General features: G+C 41.0%; 1 protein-coding gene across 4 annotated transcripts in view; it reads right to left on the reverse strand.

Annotated features, from left to right (window-relative positions):
- The window catches only part of ASAP2 (ArfGAP with SH3 domain, ankyrin repeat and PH domain 2), a 196749-nt gene that overhangs the window by 68489 nt on the left and 101762 nt on the right, over positions 1-26498 (reverse strand). For 2 of the 4 annotated variants that reach the window (XM_030555464.1, XM_030555462.1), the window contains exons 10-13: positions 24489-24497; positions 18463-18566; positions 18282-18351; positions 1938-2025 (exon numbers count right to left, since the gene is read on the reverse strand). In XM_030555464.1, coding sequence (XP_030411324.1) covers positions 1938-2025; positions 18282-18351; positions 18463-18566; positions 24489-24497 — 271 coding nt within the window. The remainder of the gene's footprint in view (positions 1-1937; positions 2026-18281; positions 18352-18462; positions 18567-24488; positions 24498-26498) is intronic. The other 2 variants (XM_030555465.1, XM_030555463.1) reach the window with 1 other exon arrangement.

A 26498-nucleotide genomic window follows, 5' to 3' on the forward strand; every position in this document is an offset into this window, starting at 1 on the left:
AATTAAATATTAAGGTAAAAAAATGTGTGTCTTTTTTGATAAAATTTTTAATGTTAGCAAACAAAGTCCCTTGTCTTGCAATTAATTCTGTGTGAGCAGAACTCAAAGCCCAAGTCTACACTAGCGGGGAGGAGGGAGGAATCAACCTAAGACACACAACTTCAGCTATGTAAATAGTGTAGCTAAACTCGGCGTATACAGCGGCAAGTCGATCGCTGCCGCTCCCCCGTGAACTCCACTTCCTCCTCTCACGAGCTGGAGTTCTGGAGTCAACGGGGAGTACAATCGGGGATCGATATTATCGCGTCTACACTAGACACGATAAATCAACCCTCGATAGATCAATCACTACCCGCCAATCCAGTGGGTAGTGAAAACCTGCCTTAAGTCCCTGCAAAACCTCCAAGACTTGAAATCAATGGAATTATGCAGGGAAACAGGAATCTACTCAGATGACTAAATTGCAGAATTAGGGTCTACCCCATGTATGTAGCTAGGTCTAGACTGATTATTTGTAAAGTAGTTAAACATTACTCTTTTATTCAAAATCTTAAAAATAGGTGTAGAGGACACACATTGGTATAAAATAATCCCGAGGTTTCCAAAAGCAAAAAAAGCTAATTGTGCAATTATATTTTATCAGGTAACAACTGGGTTTAAAAACAAAATAAAAATGCCAGAAGTTATTAAGGTGCACCTTCTTGTGGAGGAGTTAACAGCTTTGGTTACTGGTAAACAGAATAGTTATTAAAAAAAAATGAGACCCTGGCCTTGAATTATTCAAGTGTAACATCGTACAGATTACAATATATTTTTAGTTTGAGGAAGTCAACAGACATACTGGCCTATAAGATTTAGTCTTAATATATCTGAAAAGTTACATCCATTCTAGGTATAAAAGTTGGAACTCTACAGTGGATCAGTCCATTATGTCAGCCACTTCATTTGGAACATGTGCGTCTATTTTTAGTTTCTTCCTCCTTCCTCCCCCGCCCCCCAATCCTGGAAAAAGGTTTCACTATGTTATGGTTCATTCTTTGTTACGTTTATATAAAAACAGAAAATGAACATTTCAGTGGGATAAAGCTGAATATGAAAGCCATATTTTTGCTGGTGTAAATAGATACAGGTCCATTGATTTCAATAGCATTTCCCCCACTTAAACATGCAGAAAATTTGGTCCACTGTGTACATTTGAGATATTAATGATAGGTAACAAAGGAAAAAATTATAAGTTTCACCCATTTTATAGTATACATGTACATATTCTTGTAATATGTACTGCATGCATTTTATTAACTTAATAAAAACAACATAAAAATGTTCAGAATACTCAAACAAAAGAAAAAACTCCACTATTCAATTACATTTAATCCTAGTGTAAGTTTTATAATACAAGTCTTTAATGTTGATATTTTGTATCTTTAATTTGGGCATTTTACAATTAAGCAATATCAATCAATCAAAATTAAATCAATTTTTAGGAAAAGTATTTTTCATTGCTTTCTCTGTGATTATTAACGACACTAATGCACTTATAATTTCATAAAGAAATTTTCTGTCACAGCTCTAATATTTTGTTTGAGTCTGTATGAACTAATTACTCTGCAATTAGGACATCATAACTGATCTTGGAAACACTGTAGTTGTTACTACTTCAGCACTGTGACCCCACTGAAGGATGATGTAAGATAATGTGAAATGAAGGAACAAGCCCATGTTTAAACATGAATAGTTTTGCAAATGAACAAGTTTAGTAAGAAACATTATGAGAGAGAGATGAAAGGCAAAGAGTTTTAAAGAGGGAATGTCATAACGGTAACATATTGCACATACATTAAACTAATATTTTAAATCTGATACATTTTCTGAAATAATCTTTGAACCTTGGATGTTTACTAGAGGTAAAGACCTAAGGAACTAAACAACAAACCTACGTGATATGAGGTCAAAACATTTTTTCTCCTCTGGGTTTGTTTTCACTTGGCAAGTTAACAGATTGAGTTTTGCAGGAGGTCGGTTAGCCTATTTAAAGATAAAAAACACACAAAGTAATATCCCTTAGTAAGATGCATATGGATTAAGAATTTGCTTGTCTGTAGGTAGAATCTGCCTGCAGCTAAGCATACTATTCTATTATAAGACATCTGAGTATGACACAAAGTTTCCAAAACTGGCTAGCACCCATATTTTTGGGGTATCAGACAAGAGCTGGGCAAGGAATACTTTAATTTATATTTTCTTCTAGTTCCCGAGTACGTAACCTAGACTCCCTTACCTATTGACAGAAAGGGTGTAATTAGGTGTAGGGTGAAAGTGAAGGGAGTCTAACTGTAAAAGATGAGTCTAGTACCATTTTATAAATCACCTCTGGTTAACTTACCATAATAATTGTCTGAAAGGAACAGACATAACAAAGGCAATAGCTGCCTTGATCAGTAGAATATTTCTAATCAAATGAAACCATTTCCATTCTAGTAATATTTCCATTACTACTTCTAGTAGGCAGGAGGGAGGGAAAGTGTGGCTCTATTATTATTACTATAGTTCCTTTAGAAAAACAAGTAATTGTCTTCTCTCCCATATATTATAAAGCCACACTGCTGGAGAATAAACAGTTCACTACAGAATTCTTTAAAAATAAGCATATACTCTTCTTTTTCTTTTCTTTCCTTTTTTTCGGGGGAGGGGCGGGGGAAGAGGGGAGGATGAGCTACCAAAGACATCCTAAAAGCAAGACAATCAAAATAGTATGTAGTCCCAAGATTCAGCACTTCCAGACAGGGATCCTCTTTCCCATTATCAATTTCTCTTTGAATAAAAGTGGCATGTTTCATTAAAAGTAAAATCTAACAATAGGTCTTCCTAAAAAAAAAACGTAAAAGGGCAACGGAGATGTCAAAAAAATTATCAATTTTCTCCCCAAAATAGCTCCCCCTCCCTCCAGTGTATGAGGACACCATCTTGATGGCTGAAATCCAGGAATCACACACATCACTACAAACAAAAACTATCTATACACTTTCCTAGAGCAATTAAATCAGAAATCAAATTAAACGAGGGAAGTTATTGCTTCTGTGGACCAAAATTAATTTAAATAATTTGGTAAAGAAATTTGCAAAGACAGAATAATGCATAACATAGATCGAAAAGAACTTAACAGGTCATAAGAATAAGCATGGTTATCAGTTTAACCTATCAATCTGATACAAGAAAATAAGGCTTTACAATATGCAAACAAATTTTATAAAACCAAGCTGGTATGAGGATATTATTTACATATAACTGGAGATTCTTTGAGATGGGTGGTCCCTATCTGTATTCCACTGTGGGTTATGCATGCATACTGCACCAGAGAAATGTGAACAGAGCCCCATGTGGCCGCTTTACAGATGTCCAGGAGCAGTACCTTCTGAAGAGATGCCACAGTTGTTGCTTACCCTCGGGTGGAATGAGATCTTACCCCATGGGGAGTAGTGAGGGTGAGGGAGGTTCGATAGCTGATGGAAGAGAATGCAGCCAGAGATCCATTTGGAGATTCTCAGCATAGAGAGGACACACCCTCTGACTCTGCTATAACAATGAATAGTCTCAGGTACTTCCCAACTGATTTGTTCTCTGCAGGTAAAAAGCACGCAGTTTTGGGAAAAACACAGAAAAGTGAATGATTGGTTAAGGTGAAATTCCAAAACTACTCAGAGGTGAATCTGGGGAATAGATGCGATGAAACCATATGCTTATGGAATACAATGTACAGAGGATCTGCTATCATTGTTCCAAATTCGCCAACCCTTCTAGCTGAGATGATGGCTACATGAAAAGCAACCTTCCTGAAAAGGAGACACATGAAGCAAGAAACTAAAGGTTCAAAGTGGGGACATGTGAGTACTGAAAGAACAGTGTTTAAGTCCCACTGGGGAGTAGGCTTCTGAATAGGTGGGAAAGTTATTAACTTTTGCAGAATCTATTTGTCTGTGGATGTGTGAAGATCAAGTAGTCCCAAGAAAGTGGATCATAGGCACTGATCACAGCCAAGTGGACTCGGAAGGAGCTGATGGACAAACCCGATATCCTCAAAGATAGGATATGGTACAAGATGAGAGGAATATGTGCAGTTTCTGGGAGAATGCCACTTTGATGGGCCCAAAAAGAAAGCACTTTCACTTAATTAAGTTATGTTTTCTAGTAGAGTCCTTTTTACTATTAAAAAAGATTTCTCATATAGCTGTGGAACATGAACGTTCTAAGGATGATGCCCATCCAAATACCAAGACCTGAAGTGGAGTGGACACAACTCAGGTTGCCTCATCTTGCTGTTCCAATGGGTCAGGGGCTTGGGAAATGTTGGGACGATGATTGGTGGTTGAGATGACATGCAAAGGAGGTTGGGAAACCAGAAGGGCCCAGGATCAAGATGACCCCTTCTCTGTCCTGACAGATTTTGCATAGAAATCATGGCAGGAGCGGTAGCAGAGGGAAGGCATAATTGAGGTGGTTTGACCAAAGAAGAAACAGAGCATCACACTGGGAGTTGTGACGAAGAGCTCCTCTGGAGCAATATGTGGTGCATTTTCTGTTTTCTTGAGAGGTGAACAGATCCCTGGTTGGGGTTCCCCCAAGAATGAAAATATTGGACAGTACCAAGTCATGGACCTCCCGCTCATGGTTGACTATAAAATGTCTGCTATGGGAATCTGCAAGCAGACTTTGCTTTCCCAGAAGGTAGGTTGCTGATAGGGTGATTTGATTGCTGATGCACCAATTCCAGAGGCTGATTGCTTCTGCACACAGGGAGGTGGATCTCACTCCACCCAGCTTGCTGATGTAGAAGACAGTCTTAATGTTGTCTGACATTTATAAAGACATGCTGAGTGTAGATGAATGGAAGAAAGGACTCACATGCCTTCTGGACTGCACACAACTCCAGAATACTGATGTGCATCCTGAACTCTCAAGACATCCAGGTATCTTGTGAAGTGTGGCTGTTCATGTGGGCTCCCCAATCTCATAGGGATGCATCTGTAATAATGGTCCTGTCTGGAGAGGAAGGGTGAAACGGTACGCCCACGCATACCTGATTAGGATTTGTCGACCACAGCAAAGGAGACATGATATTGATTACAGCCACGTCTGAAGGCAACAAAGGTGGAGTCTTCAAAATGGGGTGATGTAGGTGCATGAGGCCATATGACCTAGGAGACACATATAGGACTTGACCTGTATTTCAGCCTTGTTTGCGAGGTGAGCTATGATTTGCTCATGGCCTGGAACCTGTCCTGGGCAGGAACTCTCTTGCAGTGACAGAATTCAAGTTTGCCTTGATGAAGTTCAAAGACTGGGGGGAGGGAGGAGAGAACGGCACAACACATTTTCCCGTGTTTATGCTGACTCCCAGCGAGCTGATGCATAGACTTCCTGGCGGGACTTGGTGCCAGTTATCAAGGTAGAGGAAGATAATGGGACCACAATGTCTCACATGGGCTGCTACTACCAAAAATATCTTGCCAAAAGACTCTGGGGAGAGTCTATTCCGAAAAGCAGCAAAGAATCCTGTGGCACCTTATAGACTAACAGACGTTTTGGAGCATGAGCTTTCGTGGGTGAATACCCACTTCGTCAGATGCATGTAGTGGAAATTTCCAGGGGCAGGTATATATATATATATGCAGGCAAGCTAGAGATAATGAGGCAGTTCAATCAGGGAGGATGAGGCCCTGTTCTAGCAGTTGAGATGTGAAAACCAAGGGAGGAGAAACTGGTTTTGTAATTGGCAAGCCATTCACTGTCTTTGTTTAATCCTGAGCTGACACCAACAGCTCAGGATTAAACAAAGACTATGAATGGCTTGCCAATTACAAAACCAGTTTCTCCTCCCTTGGTTTTCACACCTCAACTGCTAGAACAGGGCCTCATCCTCCCTGATTGAACTACCTCATTATCTCTAGCTTGCCTGCATATATTTATATATATACCTGCCCCTGGAAATTTCCACTACATGCATCTGACGAAGTGGGTATTCACCCACGAAAGCTCATGCTCCAAAACGTCTGTTAGTCTATAAGGTGCCACAGGATTCTTTGCTGCTTTTACAGATCCAGACTAACCCGGCTACCCCTCTGATACTATTCCGAAAAGGAGTCCTCTGTGCTGAAAATAGTCGGAACCCACCATGAAGCTGAGGAAGCGTCTGTGGGCAGGATAAATGTCTATGTGAAAGTAAGCGTCCTTCATAAAAAGAGCTGTAAATCACATGTTTTTTTCCTAAAGATGAGATTATAGCTGCCAATGTGACCATGCAAAATCTGAGCCTGTGAATGAAGTGGTTGAGATGGCGGAGGTCAAGAATTGGTCTCCAATCGCCCTTCTTTTTGGGTTCCAGGAAGTAAGTCAAGTAAAACCTTCTGCCCTGGTACTGAGAAGGGATATGTTCTATTGCTCCTTGCTACCATAAGTAGTTCACCTCTTGTTTGAGAATACTCTCATGACAGGGGTCCCTGAAGTGGGCAAAGAGGGTTTTTTTGGAGGAGGTAGGGATGCAAACTCTATCATATAGCCAGAATGGATGACATTCAGCACCTACTTGTAAGAACATAAGAATGGCCGTACTGGGTCAGACCAAAGGTCCATCTAGCCCAGTATCTATCTACCGACAGTGGCCAATGCCAGATGCCCCAGAGGGAGTGAACCTAACAGGCAATGATCAAGTGATCTCTCTCCTGCTGTCCATCTCCATCCTCTGATGAACAGAGGCTAGGGACACCATTCTTTACCCTTCCTGCCTAATAGCCATTTATGGACTTAGCCACCATGAATTTATCCAGTTCTCTTTTAAACAATGTTATAGTCCCAGTCTTCACAACCTCCTCAGGTAAGGAGTTCCACAAGTTGACTGTGCGCTGTGTGAAGAAGATCTTCCTTTTATTTGTTTTAAACCTGCTACCTATTAATTTCATTTGGTGACCCCTAGTTCTTGTATTATGGGATTAAGTAAATAACTTTTCCTTATCCACTTTCTCCACATCACTCATGATTTTATATACCTCTATCATATCCCCCCTTAGTCTCCTCTTTTCCAAGCTGAAGAGGCCTAGCCTCTTTAATCTTTCCTCGTATGGGACCCTCTCCAAACCCCTAATCATTTTAGTTGCCCTTTTCTGAACCTTTTCTAGTGCTAGAATATCTTTTTTGAGGTGAGAAGACCACATCTGTACACAGTATTTGAGATGTGGGCGTACCATGGATTTATATAAGGGCAATAAGATATTCTCAGTCTTATTCTCTATCCCCTTTTTAATGATTCCTAACATCTTGTTTGCTTTTTTGACAGCCCCTGCACACTGCGTGGACATCTTCAGAGAACTATCCACGATGACGCCAAGACCTTTTTCCTGACTCATTATAGCTAAATTAGCCCCCATCATATTGTATGTATAGTTGGGGTTATTTTTTCCAATGTGCATTACTTTACATTTATCCACATTAAATTTCATTTGCCATTTTGTTGCCCAATCACTTAGTTTTGTGAAATCTTTTTGAAGTTCTTCACAGTCTGCTTTAGTCTTAACTATCGTGAGTAGTTTAGTATCATCTGCAAACTTTGCCACCTCACTGTTTACCCCTTTCTCCAGACATTTATGAATAAATTGAATAGGATTGGTCCTGGGACTGACCGTTGGGGAACTAGTTACCCCTCTCCATTCTGAGAATTTGCCATTAATTTCTACCCTTTGTTCCCTGTCTTTTAGCCAGTTCTCAATCCATGAAAGGACCTTTCCTTTTATCCCATGACAGCTTAATTTACGTAAGAGCCTTTGGTGAGGGACCTTGTCAAAGGCTTTCCGTTGTTTTTCAACACCTGGAATGCAATAAGAGTGCTAGCCAACCCACACATGGTGGGTGGGGGTCATGAGGTGTTGGACTTCAGTGTTTCGTGACTCTTGAGTTCCCACAAAAAATAATGTGGAGACGGAGGCAGAGAATGATATGTAGAACCTGTTGCAATGGGTGTAGGGAAGCAGGAGTTTTGAACCCTCGATCTCTTATGTAGTGGCTCATATGGTCTCTGATGGAAAAACTGCTGAGCCATATGTCTAGATCTAGACCAATGAGCTGTGAAACTTCCTCTTAGGGGCAAGCGTGTATATACCAAGCAAGTGGAGGGTAGCCCTAGAATCCTTCATGGTATGGAGGGAGTCATCTGTCTTCTGGTTGAAAAGGTGTGATTCATCAAAGGGGAGATCCTTGATGGTATTCTGGACCTCCTTATGCAACTCCATGGAGGCATGATTCCCTGTGGACAATGGCAGTAGCTACAGCTCTAGAGGAAATAGCAGCAGCAGCATCAATTACAGATTGGAGAGTGGTCCTGGCTATGAGTTTGCCTTTGTCTATCAGAAAACAAGCTCAGTCCTGCTGTGGAAGGCTGTCAATAAACTCCTCAAACTTGGCGTAGATCAGGAAATTGTATTTAACTATTAGCGCCTGGTAATGGGCTATCCTGAAAGGGAGGATGGATAATGAGAAGACTTTTCTTTCCAGCAGATCCAGGCATTTGCCCTCTATCAGCAAAAGTAGACCAAAGATGTTACTCTCTAGCGCTTTCAGAAGTGGACCTGACCACCAGCGTGTTGGGAGTGGGGTGAGGGGAGAAAAAACAAAACAAAAAACAAAAAAACCCACAGATGTGTGCATACTCCAGGCACAGTTGCCAGCATTTTTCCCTTAGTGGTATCCATCAGATCGGCTCTAGTGCCCCTGAGTACCGCCTGCTCATAGCGCCGGTATAAGGGGCCTTGCCAACCCCACATCTCTTCAGTATCTTCTTACCAACCACTCTGAGAGAAGGGACACCGGGTAGGCCTTGGGACGGATATATACAACATATCTCAAAGAACAGTTGCAGAAAGGTTAATAACCATTTTTTCTTCAAGCGCATGCACATGTCCATTCCGATGCAGGTGACTCTCAAGCAGTTGCACAGCACGTGGGCTTGGAGTTCAAGGACAAGCTGACTGCAACACTGTGCGGCCAAAGTGGGCCTCATCTCTGGCTGGTTGGGTAATGGCATAGTGTGACGAGTACATGTGCATGGAGGACCAGGATGCTGTCCTGCAGATATCCTAAATAGGAAGTTGAGCAAGGAGAGCAGCCTAAGAGGCTTGAGATCTTGTGGAGTGAGCAGTCAGGTTAGGTGGAAGAGGGACTCCCACAAGGTTGTAACAAGCCCAAATACACAAAGTGATTCAAGACAAAATCCTCTGAGCAGAGATGGGGAGCTCCTTCATTCTCTCAGCTATTGCTATGAACAGCTGAGTCGATCTGCTGAATGGTTTGGTCCTCAGGGCCCGTCTAACATCTGTAAAGAGTGCAGGTATTGTTTTTCCCTATCTGCATTAAGCTTATGATAGAATACTGGTAGAAACACTGAATGGTTGCAGTGGAACTGTGAAACCACTTTTGGGAGGAACTTTGGATGCGAGTGTAGCTGACTTTATGTTTGAAGAAGATTGTATATAGGGGTTCCAAGATGAGGGCTCAGATCTCCAAAACTCTTCTGGGCAAAGCGCTGGGCACTGAAGAGGCCACTTTCTGAAGAAGTGCAACAGTGAGCATGTTCCTAGCGGCTTGAAGGGCAGGCCCGTCAGCTTTGACGGGACAAGATTTAAGTCCTAAGTACGGATTGGTTCCTTTATCTGAGAGAACACCCTCTCCAGGCCTTTGAGGAAACAAATTACCACTTTGTGCAAAATAATCAACCTGGCCACCAGGTGGACCTTGATTGAAGAAAGGGCCAGACCTTGTTTCAAGAGTAGAAGGTACTCCAAAACAAGCTGCAATAAGCACTGGGTAGGCAGAACTCCACATCCGGAAGACCAGATGGAGAATCATTTCCAATTTGCCAGGTAAATTTCCCTGGTGGAGAGTTTTCTATTGTCTAGTAGGACTCTACTCTGCGCAAGCTTGCTCTTCAGGATTCAGCCATGAAGGTTCCAGGCTGTCAGATGAAGAGAGCTGAGGTTCAGGTGCTGCAGTTGACCATGATCCTGTATGGTCAAGTCCAGATTCAGTGGGAGTCGGATGTGGGGGTCCAATGAATGGCTGAAGAGAGGAGTGAACAAGTGTTGTCCGGGCCACTCTGGGGCTATAAGAATGACCCGTGCTTGGTCCTGCGTGATCTTCAACAGAACCTTGTGAATTAGTGGAATGGGAAGAAGATGTAATATACGTAAGTTGTCTATGTCAACAGGAAGATGTCTGTAAGAGACCTATGGCTGTGGCCACTCAGGGAGAAAAACTGATGGCATTTCCTGTTGTCACGGGTACCAATCAGGTCTATAAGGGGAGTCCCCCATCTCTGGAAGATGTCTTTCGTGATGTCCGGACTAAGGGACCACCCATGTGAGTGGAGAAGGATCTGTTGAGGTGATCCACGAGCTATTCTGTTGAATTTATATGCATGGAGGATGTCCAAGAGTTTGTGCTGGGAGTCCAGGATCTCCTCAAAAGGAATCTGAAGCTCTTCAGCAACTCTGTGGAGAAAGTCCTGGAACTGCCTGAAGTCATCAGGGAGCTGAAGGGGAAAGGGATACAGGAATCACTGCTTCATCCATAGCGTAATATTCCTCCTCCTCTGTTGGATTCAGGGGCAGATCTGACTCCCTAGAAGATCAGATTAACTCTTCAAGGGAGTACTGGTCCCAAGGCCCCCCAGTATGGCCATTAGGAGGGTTGATAAGTGGTCAGAGGGGCACCTATGGCATGGGGTACCAGCAGCTTTCCTGTGCCTCTGCGATTTAGGATATCCTAAGTCCACATGGGCCAAGCTGATGGGCTTGCTTACAGCTGAATCCAACCTGTCTGAAGTGGATTTCCAGGAAGACTTAGGCCTGGTCTACACTATGTGTTTAAACCACATTTAGCAGCGTTAAACCGAATTAACCTGCACCCGTCCACACAACAAAGCCCTTTATATCAATATAAAGGGCTCTTAAAACCGATTTCTGTACTCCTCCCCGATGAGGGGAGTAGCGCTGAAATCGGTATTGCCATATCGGATTAGGGTTAGTGTGGCCGCAATTCGATGGTCTTGGCCTCCGGGCGCTATCTCACAGTGCACCATTGTGACTACTCTGACTACAGACTAATCTGAACTCAGATGCACTGGCCAGGTAGACAGGAAAAGCCCGCAAACTTTTGAATTGCATTTCTTGTTTGCCCAGCATGGAGCTCTGATCAGCACGGGTGGCAATGCAGTGCCAAATACAAAAAGAGCTCCAGCATGGACCATACAGGAGATACTGGATCTGATCGCTGTACGGGGAAACAAATCTGTTCTATCAGAGCTCCGTTACAGAAGACAAAGCATTTGAAAAAATCTCCAGGCTATAATAGACAGAGGCCACAGCAGGGACTCAGCACAGTGCTGCGTGACAAGAGTAACGGAAAGCCAAAGAATCAAATGAACGCTCATGGAGGGAGGGAGGGAGGGGGGACTGAGGACTCCAGCTATCCCACAGTCCCCACATCTCCAAAAAGGATTTGCATTCTTGGCTGAGCTCTCAATGCCTGAAAGGTCAAAAACATTTTCCCAGCTGTTTCAGGGTATATGTCGTCAATTTACACCCCCTGCCCTGAAAGAAAAGGGAAAAAAATTGTTTCTCGTCTTTTTTCAATGTCACCCTATGTCTCCTGCATGCTGCTGGTAGACGGAGTGCTGCAGTGCTGAACAGCAGCATCCCCTCCCCTCCCTTGTGGCAAACGGTGCAAAATGACTGATATCCGTCCTCATCATCAGCCCGTGAGTGCTGGCTGGCCTCGGTGAGGTCGGCCGGGGGCGCCTGGGCAAAAATGGGAATGACTCCCTGTTATTCCTGGCAGATGGTACAGAAGGATTGAAAACCGTCCTCATCATAGTCACTGGCGGCTGAGCGCCTCCCCGGCCACCACTTCTATGTCTAATGAAGATTCTGTACTCCCTGGACTATCATAGCAGTGGGAGGCTGCCTCCCCCTCATTTTATCTCACTAAAAAGTCAGTGTTTCTTATTCCTGCATTCTTTATTACTTCATCACACAAATGGGGGGGTAACTGCCATGGTAGCCTAGGAGGGGTGTGGGAGGAAGGAAGCAATGGGTGGAGTTGTTGCAGGAGCACCCCCTAGAATGGCATGCAGCTCATCATTCCTGCAGGATATCTGGGGCTCTAACCCAGCGCGGCTGTGCTCTCTGGTTCTCTAGTAGACTTGCTCCATATTTTAGGCAGGACTGACTCTAATTTTAGACAAAACATAAAGAAGGGAATGACTTGGGGAGTAATTCACAGTTTTGTCCATGCGCTCCCGGCCGACCTCAGCGAGGCCAGCCAGGAGTACCCATGACAGCAGCAGACGGTACAAAAGTATTGATAACCATCATCGTCAATTTCCAATTGCAGACGGTACAAAAGGATTGATAACCGTCATCGCCAATTTCCAATTGCAGACGGTGGTATAGGGCTGGTAACTGTCTCTGCTACCTTGCAAAGGCAAATGAATGCTGCTGTGTAGCACGGCAGTACCACATCTGTCAACAGCATCCAGTACACGTACGGTGACAGTGACAAAAGGCTACACGGGCTCCATGGTTGCCATGCTATGGCGTCTGCCAGGGCAATCCAGGGAAAAAGGGCACAAAATGATTGTCTGCCGTTGCTTTCATGGAGGAAGGATTGAGTGATGACATTTACCCAGAATCACCGGCGACACTTTTTGCCCCATCATGCATTGGGAGTTCAACCCAGAGCTCCAATGGGCGGAGGAAACTGAGGGAACTATGGGATAGCTATGGGACAGCTACCCACAGTGCAATGCTCCGAAAATCGATGCTAGCCTCGGTACATGGGCGCACACTGCTGAATGAATGTGCTTAGTGTGCTCACGTGCACTTGACTTTATACAATCTGTTTTAAAAAAACGGTTTCTATAACATTGAAATAATCCCGTAATGTAGACATACCCTTAGTCTCACGCTTATGGGAGTGCTTCCTGGCTTCCTGAGAAGACCCCACTGTTGGGGTAGATCCTTCTACACCAGAGTCTAACTTCACAGCAGGAGGCACACTCCTTGCTGAATCAAGCTGATGTGCTTTGGGGGAGTCCCCAGACTGGATCCAATTGAGACCTCATGGCTTTCTCCACTGTGTATTTGTGGAGATAAACTTCACGCCTTTCTTGGGTATACCTGGGGAATGACTGGCAGATACCGCACCTTGCCACAATATGGGCTTCCCCAAAGCAGTACAGACAGTGCTGGTGGTCGTCGCTCACTGAGAAGGATCATGGACAGGAAGCACAGGGTTTCAAGCCCAGAGTCCTAAGCATAGCTCAGTACGCAAACAGGGTATGGGGGGAGGGAGGTTCCCTATGGAAGTCTAATCTAACACTAATAGGTCTATAAAATACTAACCTGTAAAAACTATTAAAACTGTTATAACTATTTGCAAAATAGACAATTCTTATTTTATACAATGAAGCCGAAGTTGTGGACACGTAGGTTCCAACCTGGACCATGTGGCAGTGAGAAGGAACTGGAGAAGCGGTCAGTACACCCACTCTTCATTCTCTCAGGCAAAGTCACAAAGTGAGCCAGGGCACATGTGTGGACCAACGGACACTACTTTCAAATGCTTTGGCTCCAGATGCACGGTGCACATGCATAACCCCCAGAGGAATACAACAGGGACTACCATGCAAAGAAGAAATAGTGTTATGTTACTGGATTACAAGAGAATCCCTAAAAAAGTAGACCTGACTTGACTTACTGTCACCAATCTGTTTACAAGAATACACTTAAACAAGGAGGAAGAACAAATCAATAGAGGAAGAGCAAATACATTCTCTTGCAATAAAATAAATAAAATGATGGAGCTGTCAGAAAAGTGATATTAACATCATCAGAGCTGAGGAAGGACAAAGATAAATAGTGAAAGGAATACAATAACAAGGGAAATAAGAGTTATCCAAGAATTGTTCTTTCCAGGTTTAAGTTCCTCTACACAAGCCTGGTATCCATGAAGAATATTATATATTAAAAAGAAGGGGTAGAATCTGCACGCTTCTATTCAACAAACCTGAGAGCCTCGCACAATGGAAAGCCATGTGTGTCTTGGGATAATGAAGTTACAGAATGTTTACAGGAAAAAGTAAAGCAAACTGTATCCTCAGAAGTCTTGGATGCAAACAGATAAGCAAGCTGAATATTTTTGTTTAGAAGGCAATGAAAAGTTATATATTTCACAGAAATTTCAATTTTCATTATTTTAGTTTACTAGATACAAACATTGTTTCTAACTAGAATTAAGCAAGCAAATAACTTCTTGCCAACATGAACTTGCGTCTATTTTCTTGGCGCGCTCTCTCTCTCTAATGTTCATAACATTAACGTTTCTTGATTTTGGCTTGTTAAACATTTTGATGCAACAAACTCTCTCCCAACAAGATGACTGACTGGAATGGAGGCTTGAAATAGAGCAACTAGTTTGCTAAATGTATTATGTTTTGATTCCAAGTCACCAGCCAGAACTATTTTATACCATGCTAGTATAGCTTGCTGTATTTACCAAATATTTTAAAATTTAAAAGTACTTTAAAAAAATTCCTAAATTTGTTGGAATCACAAGATACGTATTGGACTCAGAGTCTAAAGCATATTCAGGATTAATCTAATTTCCAGTGGGATGTGACACCTGAAGTCCTAGAAGTACCAAACCTAGATGTCTTCTGCACAAATTTTCCAATTTAGTTTGAAGACATCTGGGCCTGTCCTCTTCAGGTCTTTGTACCCAGTTTGGGAGTATTCTCCCAATCCTTTCTATCAGCATTTGGGTATCTAGAAAAGTAGCTGCAACCACTTTTTAAACACTTCAGTATGTGAGCATCCTAATTTTGGAAACAATGACACCTCAAAACATCTTTAAATTGAGATTAGTCCATTCCACTGAATAAGCCAACATCAGTATTGATACCAAAACCATATTAGCAGTTAAGTGCACACCCACCATTTCAACACCTAAAAGCGATTTCTCACCAATCAGATGCCTCATATCACAGAATTTTCACACCACAAAATGGTTTGTCTAAGTATCTTACAGTTACCATCACCAGCTCACCTCCACCACTGCAACAATAACAGTAACTTTGTTTAGACAAGGTTCAACCACGTGTTGGTGTTTCAGTCATGTCATCTAAATCTACTCTGAGGAGAGCTGGATGACATTCTGGTTAGAACACAGGTAGTTGCCTGGATTTCATGTGTAACTGTACAGTTATAGCAGTAGTTTGGGTTTTCTGAACCTTTTCACAGTACCTGCTTCACTCCTCAGATATTTTAAGGTTATCATTGTACCCTCCCGACATCCAATTAATCCAATACAATTCATCATCCAATAAGATGAAAGATGGAAACTCCCACTCCTTCAGCATTAATTAATGCTGCCACGTAATCAATTACAGCTTTATCTCCCTACCCCGTAAAGGAATAAATTGTATCCATGACACTTTAAGCCTTGGCAGGCTCAGGCAGCAAAAAGGGTGATTTCTGGAATGAAACATCCAGGTCTCTCACATAACACTGAAGAATTCTAGGTTGGTTCATGTAGAAACTATGTAAATAATTTTTAAATGGGGCAAGAGCAGAAGGCCCTTAACTAAACTATCATTAATCAGCTAATTTTATCATTTAGTACATTGCTATAGTAATAAGAAGGGCCGAAGAGCCAAACTGTTAAATCTTCTCTTCCTCTTTAAGACACATACTATTAGGGACTGAAGGGATTTCTAGGTTCTAAGGGTAGAACTGGCAAATCTGGATGTCTGCTGGGATGATTTATTGCCATCTCAAGCAGAATAAAACCAAACTAACTGTTAATCCTGAGCCAGCCACGGGGAACATGAACCCGCTATCTCTTCTGGCTATTAACTGTGTTGCTAGAGAAGGCAAGGTTACGTTAACAATTTCCAAGAATAAAGGAAAGAAAGCATTAATTACTAAAGCATCTCCCTTTGTTTTCTTTTGCAAAAGTCTGGCAGATTCCTGCTTAGGCTTTTTGTACATAATCAACTTCAGGTTTCTTGAAAACAGAAAGGTCTCATTCATAACTCTTTGATCCAAGAACCACTCATAAACTGCTAGTTACATGGCTCAATCTGTTTCTGTCATTGTGTTTTTCATCCCTGCATGTTACATTGCAACCAGGAAGGTGTCAACAGACAATCTCCAATTGCTGATATAACACAAGAGATGTCTCTGTTCTTCTTCAGCACTGAATTAGTAAATCGCTATCTTGCAACCTGCCTGTATGATTGCTAATTTCCTGAGACTTCAGATTGCTAATAATCTAGTACATTTAGGACAATGAAAGTTTGTGCATATGTATCATGCGCGTATACACACACACTCCCCATCACACAAGAAAATATTTACTCTTAGAGGTAAATGACTGATAGAGCGAAAGATCCTCCACTATTGTCAGAGAACACCAACAAGCAATAACATATAAAGTATATGGAGTCATATCATGGCATCAGCTGCTGCCTCAAGACGGTTGCTTCAGAAACTGAGAAAAGCTTAGAAAGAAAACACTCTTCACTTAAATCCATGCAAGGCCACATGACTAAAAAGAATGGAGATCCCTGAATGATAGAATCATAGGGTTAGAAGGGACTGCAAGTGTCATCTAGTCTAACCCCCTGCCAAAATTCAGGACTTTTTGGATCCCTTCCAGTTTCTCTACATCCTTTCTATACATCGGTGTCCAAAACTGGACACACTACTCCAGCTGAGCCCTAACCAGCACTAAATAAAGCAGTACTATCATCTCCCATGACCTGTACGCTATGCCACTATTAATGCAAACTAAAATTGCATTTGTTTTTAGTTTTTTGCAAGAGAATTGCATTGCTGGCTCATTTTGAGGTTGTGATCTATCACAACTCCCAGATCCTTCCCAGCAGTGCTGCTGCCAAGCCAGTTTCCCCCGATTCTTTATTTGTTTTGGTTTTTCTTCGTTAAGTGTAGCACCTCATATTTGTCTTTGCTGAATTTCATTTTGTTGTCTGCAACCCAGTTCTCCAATTTATTGAGAGCCCTCTTAATTTTACCTCTGTCCTCCAAAGCACTGGCAACTCCCCCTAGCTTTGTGTATTCTGCAAACTTGATCTATATGCTCTCTAGACTTGGATGTAGGTAATTAATAAAGATGTTAAATAACACTGGACCCAGAACAGGTCCCTGTGGAACCCCACTTGAGACCTCCCTCCAATCCGACATCATTCCATTAATAGTTACTCTTTGATTGTGGTTGTTCAATCAATTATGTATCCACTTAATGATAGTTCTGTCGATTCCGCACTTCTTAGGAGACTTAGCAGAATGTCATGTGGGACTGTGTCAAAAGCCTTGCTGAAGTCCAGGTATATTATGTCCACCACCATATTCCCCCTATCCACCATATCAGCTACCCTGTTAAAGAAGGAAATCAAGCTGGTTTGGCATGATTCGTTCTTGGTAAATCCATGCTGGCTGCTAGTGATTACCCCTTCATCCTTCAGGTATTCGCAAATTCAATGTTTTATACATTGCTCTAGTGCAGTAGCTTTCCAGGTATCGTTCTCCAGCTCCTCCTTTTTAAAGACAGGCACTACATTATCCCTTCACCAGGCTTCCGAGGCCTCTCCTGTCATCCGCGAGTTTGAAAATATTATTGAATATTATTATTAGAAAAAAGTACTTGCAACTTGCATATTTAATAAAGACAAGCATATCTGACAGCTAAATTTTCTGGGAGATGGTTCATTTTTACGAATAGCTAGAAATTGAGATCATAATCAAATTTTACACAAAGATACATTAACCCTAAGAAGCATTTATTCTTTCAAAACAGCAATACTGATTGTAAAAGATATACTGGATAACCTAAAAAGTGACCCGCAATGTACCTTTTCACTGTATATTTACAGTGGCCTTGCAAAATTCTACTTGCCCATTTACCCAAGAACAAAAAAAGAATGAAACAACATGTATTTTACTTTCCTATCAGCAAAATCAAGGGCAAATGGTAAGATTTTGTGGTTGGATTGTTAAATTCTCATGGCAATTCTGCAAGGCTGCCATAAAAAGACAGAGCCATCTAATTCAAGATGCTGCATGAGGAATCTAACTAATTCCAAACTATAAATATACAACAACATAGTTTGTTTTGTATTAGCAACCAAATACATGCATAAAATACTATAAACAAATACTTACTGTACCATGGGAAATTGTAAGGAAACCATTTTTAACTGAGCATTTCCTTTTCTGCCATACTTTTCTGATTCTGGTTTTAAAAAAAAGACAAAGTGACTCAAGTTTATTTATAATTAGTATTAAAATTACATAGGCTCACAGGACTGCAGTTTTTTTCCAGTAATTGTCTAATGATACATACCCATCACTTTTCTTATATAGGCTACCACTTCTTTCAGTGCCATGCTCTTTGTTTCCTTGAGGCTGATGTAAACTGTAAGCTGTACTCTGACGGATCTGAGAATCCTAAAGGATAGGAAAAAAAGCACAAAGTTTGCTAATCCAAGACAGTCCAAATGAAGTAAATATTTTTGCCCAAATTAGAGAATAGCGTGAGCGGGTTTGTTTTTCCTGCCAGATGGAACAAAAGGAATTTAAAAAGCAGCAGGTATCATTACCCACTTCTGCTACAGCACAGAAGGGATTCCACTGAAAAAAGAATGCAGCCTTAGTCTTAGGCTTCAGCTGCATTAACTTTTCAGTGGATTCCCCACCAGACTGGTAAGGGAATAGCATGTGTTGCACAACCCCAGGCTTTCAATGTGCACATTCCCACCTCCTTAGATAGCTCTCTGCAGGTGACTTCTTACTTATTTTTTATTTGGCTTCACCACCACCACTTAGGTTTCTTTTAACCTAAATCATAAACAACAGGCTTTCCAATCTGTGCAAAAATTCCTATGTGTAAACCATCAAAGAACACTTATCTGTAGTCCCAACTGCACTTTCTCATGGAAAAGCTCATAAGAGAAAAAAGGTTCCTTCATGGAGTCTGTTCCACATTGCCCAGCTTGGGTGCCTAGATGGCACAAATCCATGGAAACCTTGACATTCCACTGGAAACATGCTTCAAGAGCTTCCCCACCCACTACTGCTAGAGCTCAGAAGGGACTCCACCCCTTTCACGAATCAGGAACATTAAAAAGCACAACCTGCATGATTCCAAAGGGACAATGCTTTCTACAAGTTCCTCAGTTTCAGTGGCACCAGGGCATGTATCCCAATTAGTAGAAATATGCAAAAGTGATTCTTAAATCTTGTTTCAACCAAACCACAGTGAATTTTTAGTTGATTCTGGACCTTCAGCTCTGAACAAAGTAGAATCCTGGCAAGGATAGCAAGGATCATACCTTTTTTTACTCCCCTTTGGAAAAAATATGCAACGAGGTTGGCTCATGCCATATCAACAATATTCCGACAGCATGGATTTGCCTATCCATTAAAAAAAAAGCTCTCCTGTCTACCATTACAATAAGCAATACACATCCAGTTATACATGGTGGAGGATTAAAGCATGGGAGGAAAAATGGAGAAGTGAAACTCAGGTAAATAAATCTCTGAGAATACCTAAGTATAAACTTGTTAAAAAGAATAAACTGAACATCTAAGAAATAAGCCTGTTAATTTAATAAACCCCTCATTTACCAAAGAGGTGACACAGCATGTCTCAAATGTATATACATTAAATACAGTGCTCCAAAGATTATGAATTTAGGAGGAGATCATTGTTTTATTTTTATTTTTTTAATTAGGATCATTTTTGTATAGATGTGTTTATGCCAGACTACTTTATGCAGAACTATTTGTCTGGGTATATCCAACAGCCATGCATAAAAGTGGAGCAGGGTTATGGGTTTTTTCCTCCTCCATAATTTTTTTCCCCACTAGTAATCAAAGACTAGTGTACAAAGGTGTATCTAGCTACTCTGGTATCCCAGCTGTCAAATGACGGCAAGCATGTGTCTGTCCCGTGTGTCTCTGAGCTATCTGAGCTGTACCTTAGACATTGGCTCTTCAGTCTTGCACTGTTTTTTTGATACTTGGCCAGGAACAAACACATCAAGTCACAAACTTATCAGCATTTTTTTTTTTAAGATCTCGTGTAGTTTAAAAATAATAATCCAAAGTCATCCGCACACTGCTATTTATCTTTAGCTGTTTAACACTGAACATGCCATAACGCGCTCTTAGTGGTAGCATTAATATATTCCATGCTATTTCTCTTAGGAACTAAGAATCTATTATTTAAGTGTTATCTTTGTATTCAACTACTGTATATAAAAAGAGAAAACCACTGACTTTAACCAACTCTGTGGGCAGTTCAACATTCTCTGCCTTGCTCAGGACTCATTGTTCCTCCTACCTGTCTTGCAACTTCCCTCCCATGGCTCTGCCCTGTCCTGGGTGCGGAAATGCTACTCTGAGAAGTTTAGACGCACTGAAGGAGTTTAGTTTCAGCATTGTAGAGCTTTAGCTCTTCCAGAAGCTGAAGCTCCCAGTTGTCCAACCTCCCCTTCCCCCGATTATCTTAAGGTTTCAGATGACCTCCAAGGCCAACAGGTAAGTATTTTGCTGCTTCTTTTTGTGGAGTACTGTCTATTCCTTTCATCTGTTTACACCCAGTTTCATGTTTTGCCAAATCAGGAACCCAATAACACAACTTTACTGTTTTCCTCAGCCAAAGAAGAAGCCACTTTAGATCATGTATATTTCTACACGTGCATTAGTACTAACACACTATTTTAAAAACATAAGGAAAGTAAGACTAGGAGATGGGACACAGAGCTTGTTAAAATGTGGTCCAAGTCAATAGGGCCCAAAATTGTTACCATCTGATGGTTGTTCAGAGGCCTGTGACAACTAAGTTCATGGTCTCAGTCTAGTTCCTACTGGACTAGATTCCATATGACAAATCACCAATATAATTAGCATCTTTCTGGCCAGTCTCAACATGCTTTCTCCATATGCAGAGCCCCTTCTCTTTTAGCTTTGCTTTGCATATTCACATGTACAGGGGTACAGATCACAGATGGCACTGCAGGACCAGACCCAGTGACTTCATCAGAAGGGCACGATGCACACCACCACTGGGAGGAAATGGGGAGTTCACTAGAGGATACAAGCCAAATATAAAAAGGGGATATTGTCTTTTTTAAATATGGCTTTTATCACAAAAAAGATCAGGACCTTTAAAAGCATGCATGACTCTGAAATTGTACCTTGTCCCCTTCAGCTCTGAAGACCAGACATGTGCAGAAATAAGTGAGTCATTTTATAACCACATATTTACAGTGAGTCACTTCTCTGACCATAACCACACTTTAGAGGAAGTAATTTATAGTGTTACAAAGACTTTCTTCTAAACCAAGCTGAACAGCATAGCAAACAAGTGACAAGCATTTTATTTGCAAATGGAACAGTAAAAACATTGTCCTGTAGGAGTGTTCTGTGCCAACGGGAGAAACATGCTAGGATAATCCCATCTTCAATTTAAGAAGTCTAACTGTCTGAATGCAATACAACCAGAAAATAATTTGTATAATAAAATGGTGGAGGACACAAATTACAACTAGCCTGCTATGTATCTTTAGTGCAGAGTTTTATTTTTAATTTATAACTATATTTCTAGAGACTTGAGAAGGGATTATTTTTATAAACACAAAGCAATGCTGTGTTAACATGAAAGAGATGATTAACTGCATTTATATTATCAATCATCTCCATACACCAAAAAAGCCCAAGAAAGGTCACTGTTATCTCAAGCAACTGACCCGTCTACAGCTGTGACTGACAGTGGGGTTTCAGCTAGTTACGTCAATATATACACATTGCTTGTGAGTCAAATATGTCAGTCAATTTAGACTCTTCCATTCACTTCTGACTACAACACAAAGCTCTGCTCCTCTCTTCCTGTGTTTTCTAGCATCACTCCAACTGGAGCCTTTGAGAGTTCATACCCTCTCTTCTATAATTCTTTATATTCTCCAAAGAATCCCTCAAGCTTCCCTGTCTGCAGGAACCTCTTACAGCCAGCCCTTCTGAATTCACATATGGCACAGCTACCATAATCAATGGAGATTAAAAATGTATCCTACCTAGCACTGGCCTAGATAGGCCAGATTCCAGGAGAACTAGGAGTGGTCTTTAGCTTACTGAACTCAATAAATACAATATTAGAGTTACCTTCAAACCTAACTTTTTAAGAACTGAATGAATATAAAGTAATAAATTCATAGATTCCAAGGCCAGAAGGGACCATTGTGACCATCTAGTCTGACCTCCTCTATAACAGAGAGAACTTCCCCAAAATAATTCCTAGAACACTTTTAGAAAAAACACCCAATCTTGATTTTAAAATTGTCAATGATGGAAAATCCACCACAAGCCTTAGTAAATTGTTCCAGTGGTTACTCTCACCATTAAGAATTTACACCTTATTTCCCATCTGAATTTGTCTATTCCACTTGCAGCCATTGGATCATACAAAATCTCTCTGCTATACCGAAGAGCCCATTCTTAAACATTTATTCCCTTTGCAGATACTTTATGGTCTGTAATCAAGTAACCCCCTTAACCCTCTCTATGTTATGCTAAATAGATTGAGCTCCTTGAGTCTATAAGGCAAGTTTTCTAATCCTTCAATCATTCTCATGGCTCTTCTCTGAACCCTCTCCCATTTATCAACATCTTTCTTGAATTGTGTGCACCAGAACTGGACAAAGTATTTTAGCAATAGTTACACCGGTGCCAAAATGTAGAGGTAAAGTAACCTCTCTACTCCTACTCAAGATTCCTGTTTATGCATCCCAGGATTGCATTAATTCTTTTGGCCAAAGCATCACACTGGGAGCTCATGTTCAGCTGATTAAACACTAGGACCCCCAAATTTTTTCCAGTCACTGCTTCCCAGGATAGAGTCTCCCATCCTGTAAGTATGGCCTACATTCTTTTTTCCTAGATGTATACAATTAGCCATATTAAAACACAACACAAGAACTAGAAGTCATCAAATGAAATTAATAGGCAGCAGGTTTAAAACAAACAAAAGGAAGGATTTCTTCACACAACGCACAGACAACCTGCAGAACTCTTTGCCAGAGGATGTTGTAAAGGCCATAAAAGGGTTCAAAAAAAGAACTAGATAAATTCATGGAGGATAGGTCCATCAATGGCTATTAGCCAGGATGGCCAGAAATGGTGACCCTACCCTCGGTTTGCCAGAAGCGAGGAATGGGTGACAGGAGATGGATCACTTGATGATTACCTGATCTGTTCATTCCCTATGAAGCACCTGGCATAAGCCACTGTTGGAAGACAGGATACTGGGCTAGATGGACCTTTGGTCTGACCCAGTATGGCCGTTCTTATGTTCTTCTGTATGTTCTTATATATTGTGTGCTTGCACCCAGTTCACCAAACAATCCAAATGGCTCTGTATCATCTATCTGTCCTCTTCATTATTTACTGTTCCCTCACTTTTTGTGTCATAGGCAAAATTTATCATTGATGATTTTATGTTTCTTTCCAGGTCGCTGATAAAGATGCTGAGTAGAGAGGGACAAGCACTGAAACCTTTGGGACCTCATTGGAAACACACCCACTTGATTATTCCCCATGTACAACTACATTTTGAGACTTATCAGTTAGCCTTACTGATCTAATGTGTTCCATGTTAGTTTTATATCAGTCTAGTAAATGAATTACTGGTTTCCACTCACTAAAATCCTATAGCTATGTTGTAGTCTTGTTGCTTGCTAGTTTTACTGTTAACCCTTTATAAGCAGAAGAGTCAACAAGGTCAAGAGAAACCAAGACATCATTGCACCTCAGGGTTAATATCTGAACTTATATGTATTCTACAATTTGAAAACACATTTAACATTTTAAAAAAATAAAACTACCAAGCAAAGTAAACACACACAAGCGGAATTCATTTTCAATGACTAATTGAAAGGAAGTTGTGCTGCAACCAAGTTTGAGGAAGTTGCATGTAAGGGAAAACGATGCACACTGTCACAACAACAGATGTTCACCGTGAATGTACGCAAAAACATAATAGGGACAATATACAACATTTCCATTAGTTCGTTCATGAAATGGGTTAAACACACACATACACCCCTCTTATGTAGACCAAATCAAGCAACCGGATTTGATTTCCAACAAAAAGAAAGAATAGTCAGTTTTGAAATCTGATTTGCACTAATACATTTTCTTTCCCCGTTAAAAACCGAATATATTTTTGTGCAATTCAAAGAACACAAAGGAAAATGGAAACACCTTTTGCATACAGACAAAACAAAAAATTTTCAAGGAAAAATCCAGTTTCTTGAAATCCATATGGAAATCATGCAACGTACTATTTATAAAAAACACTGAAACACTTACTCTCCTAGACTTCGGTCACAAAAGGTAAATGCATTTTAGGAGGGAAAAAAAAAATCAGTTACAGTACAAGAAATTACATTGTAATGAATTAGACTGAACAACAGTTTGTCGTTACTATCAAAACTGACTCGTTTTCCAGTGCTTAATGTTTTTCAAATAATTATATTACTTTTAATATCCTGCAGGAAAGTGGGCATGTCTATGCATAACACAGATTAGCAAAATAAAAAAATCATGCATTGTGAAATTAGCAGAACATTTTGTTTTAAAGCTATTTTTTCACGTGTACTTTTAACCTGACAAAATACTTAACAACATAGTCCTAAAAAAATTGTGGTATCACTGCCTTATTACTACTTCTAAGAACATACAAGTTTGTATTTCTTTTTTGCAGTTTATAACAGTGTGCTCATCGCATGCACTGGGAACATTAATACAAATACTAACAAGCACAAAAAGACACCAACTCAGAGAAACCACCTCCTGAATAGCAAATAGCAAATTCCAGAGCCAAGGTACTCTCCGTCTCCACTAACAGACTACTTGCCCCCAGCTCCCAAGAACTTAAATCTGAGGACTGTTAGCAAGCGTCCTCCAGTAAGTCACAAATATCAGGCTAGTATAGGGACCTAAACCGTGTGGAATTTTATACATTAAGGTTAACATCTGAAACTGAGCCTCGAAACAAACTGGTATTGTCTATGGCAGGGGTCCTCAAACTGGGGGTCATGAGGTTATTACATGGGGGGTCGTGAGCTGTCAGCCTCCACCCCAAACCTCACTTTGCCTCCAGCATTTATAATGGTGTTAAATATAAAAAAAGTGTTTTTAATTTATAAGAGGGGTCGCACTAGGAGGCTTGCTGTGTGAAAGGGGTCACAAGCACAATAGTTTGAGAACCACTGGTCTATGGAACAGAGGTATAATGGGCACGACCCAAGTAGAACAGACACCATACAGTAAAGGAAGCAGATATATTACATATTAGCTGAGGTTTTCAAAAAGTGGTCTTAAAGAACAGCACAAAGTATAACACACAGTGATGGATTTGGAAGTAAAAATAGCTATGCTTGACTCGTGAGGAAGGTCGTTCAGACTAATGATGAAAAAAAGCAATCAGCTACTATTGCCACGTTGGAGCCCGGCCATGGTGCAAGGATCCGGAAGAACCTCAGAACAAAAGGCAGACATAGCTCCTTCAAAGAGTTAATAAATATCTTCTCCAACCTGCAAGCACCACCTCTTTCTTGTTTGGACTGAGCTTCAGTGAACTTTTAGCCAAGAGAGTTCTACCTTGGCCAGGGGTGGAAAGTAGAGTTACCCAGCCCATCTGTGTCTAATGAAAAAAAAGCTTACACCTGTGAGCCACTACAGTTCAAAGTGTCTTACATTCTTCACCAATGGTAACCTCAGATATACTTTAAATGAGAGATGACTGCAGAAAACTGTAGAACCCCAAATAGGAAAGCCCTCTGGACAAAGGAGAAACTTTTTTTCTTAGAGCTCTCCAAGAGCTAAGCAATACAAACTTAACACCATCCACCCTTGCATATCAATAGTATCTCACAGAAAGCAATATCCAAGACTGCTGAATGGTTTATAAGCATGACTCATAGATTCTAAGGCCAAAAGGGACCATTTTGATCATCTAGTCCGATTTCCTGCATAGCACAGGCCATAGAACTTCCCCAAATAAATATCTGTTTGAACTAGAGCACACCTTTTTGAAAAATGTCCAATCTTGATTTAAAAAATTCCGAGTGATGGAACATCTACTACAATCCTTGGTAAACTGTTCCAGTGATTAATTAATAGTCATTCGGCCATGACTAGAACAAGAAGCAGCACAGCATCTGTACTAAGCCCAAATGTAAAGCCAGACTGAAAGAGGTCAAGGAAGATACTAGTTATTCCACAACAACCTCCTCAATAATCTCTCCCCAAAAGAGAAGCTGAGACAGGCGAAAATGCTATACTTGTCATTTTATTTATGGACCTGTGACAGATAGG

Source organism: Gopherus evgoodei, chromosome 3, assembly GCF_007399415.2.
Source record: "Gopherus evgoodei ecotype Sinaloan lineage chromosome 3, rGopEvg1_v1.p, whole genome shotgun sequence".
Taxonomy (NCBI): domain Eukaryota; kingdom Metazoa; phylum Chordata; order Testudines; family Testudinidae; genus Gopherus; species Gopherus evgoodei.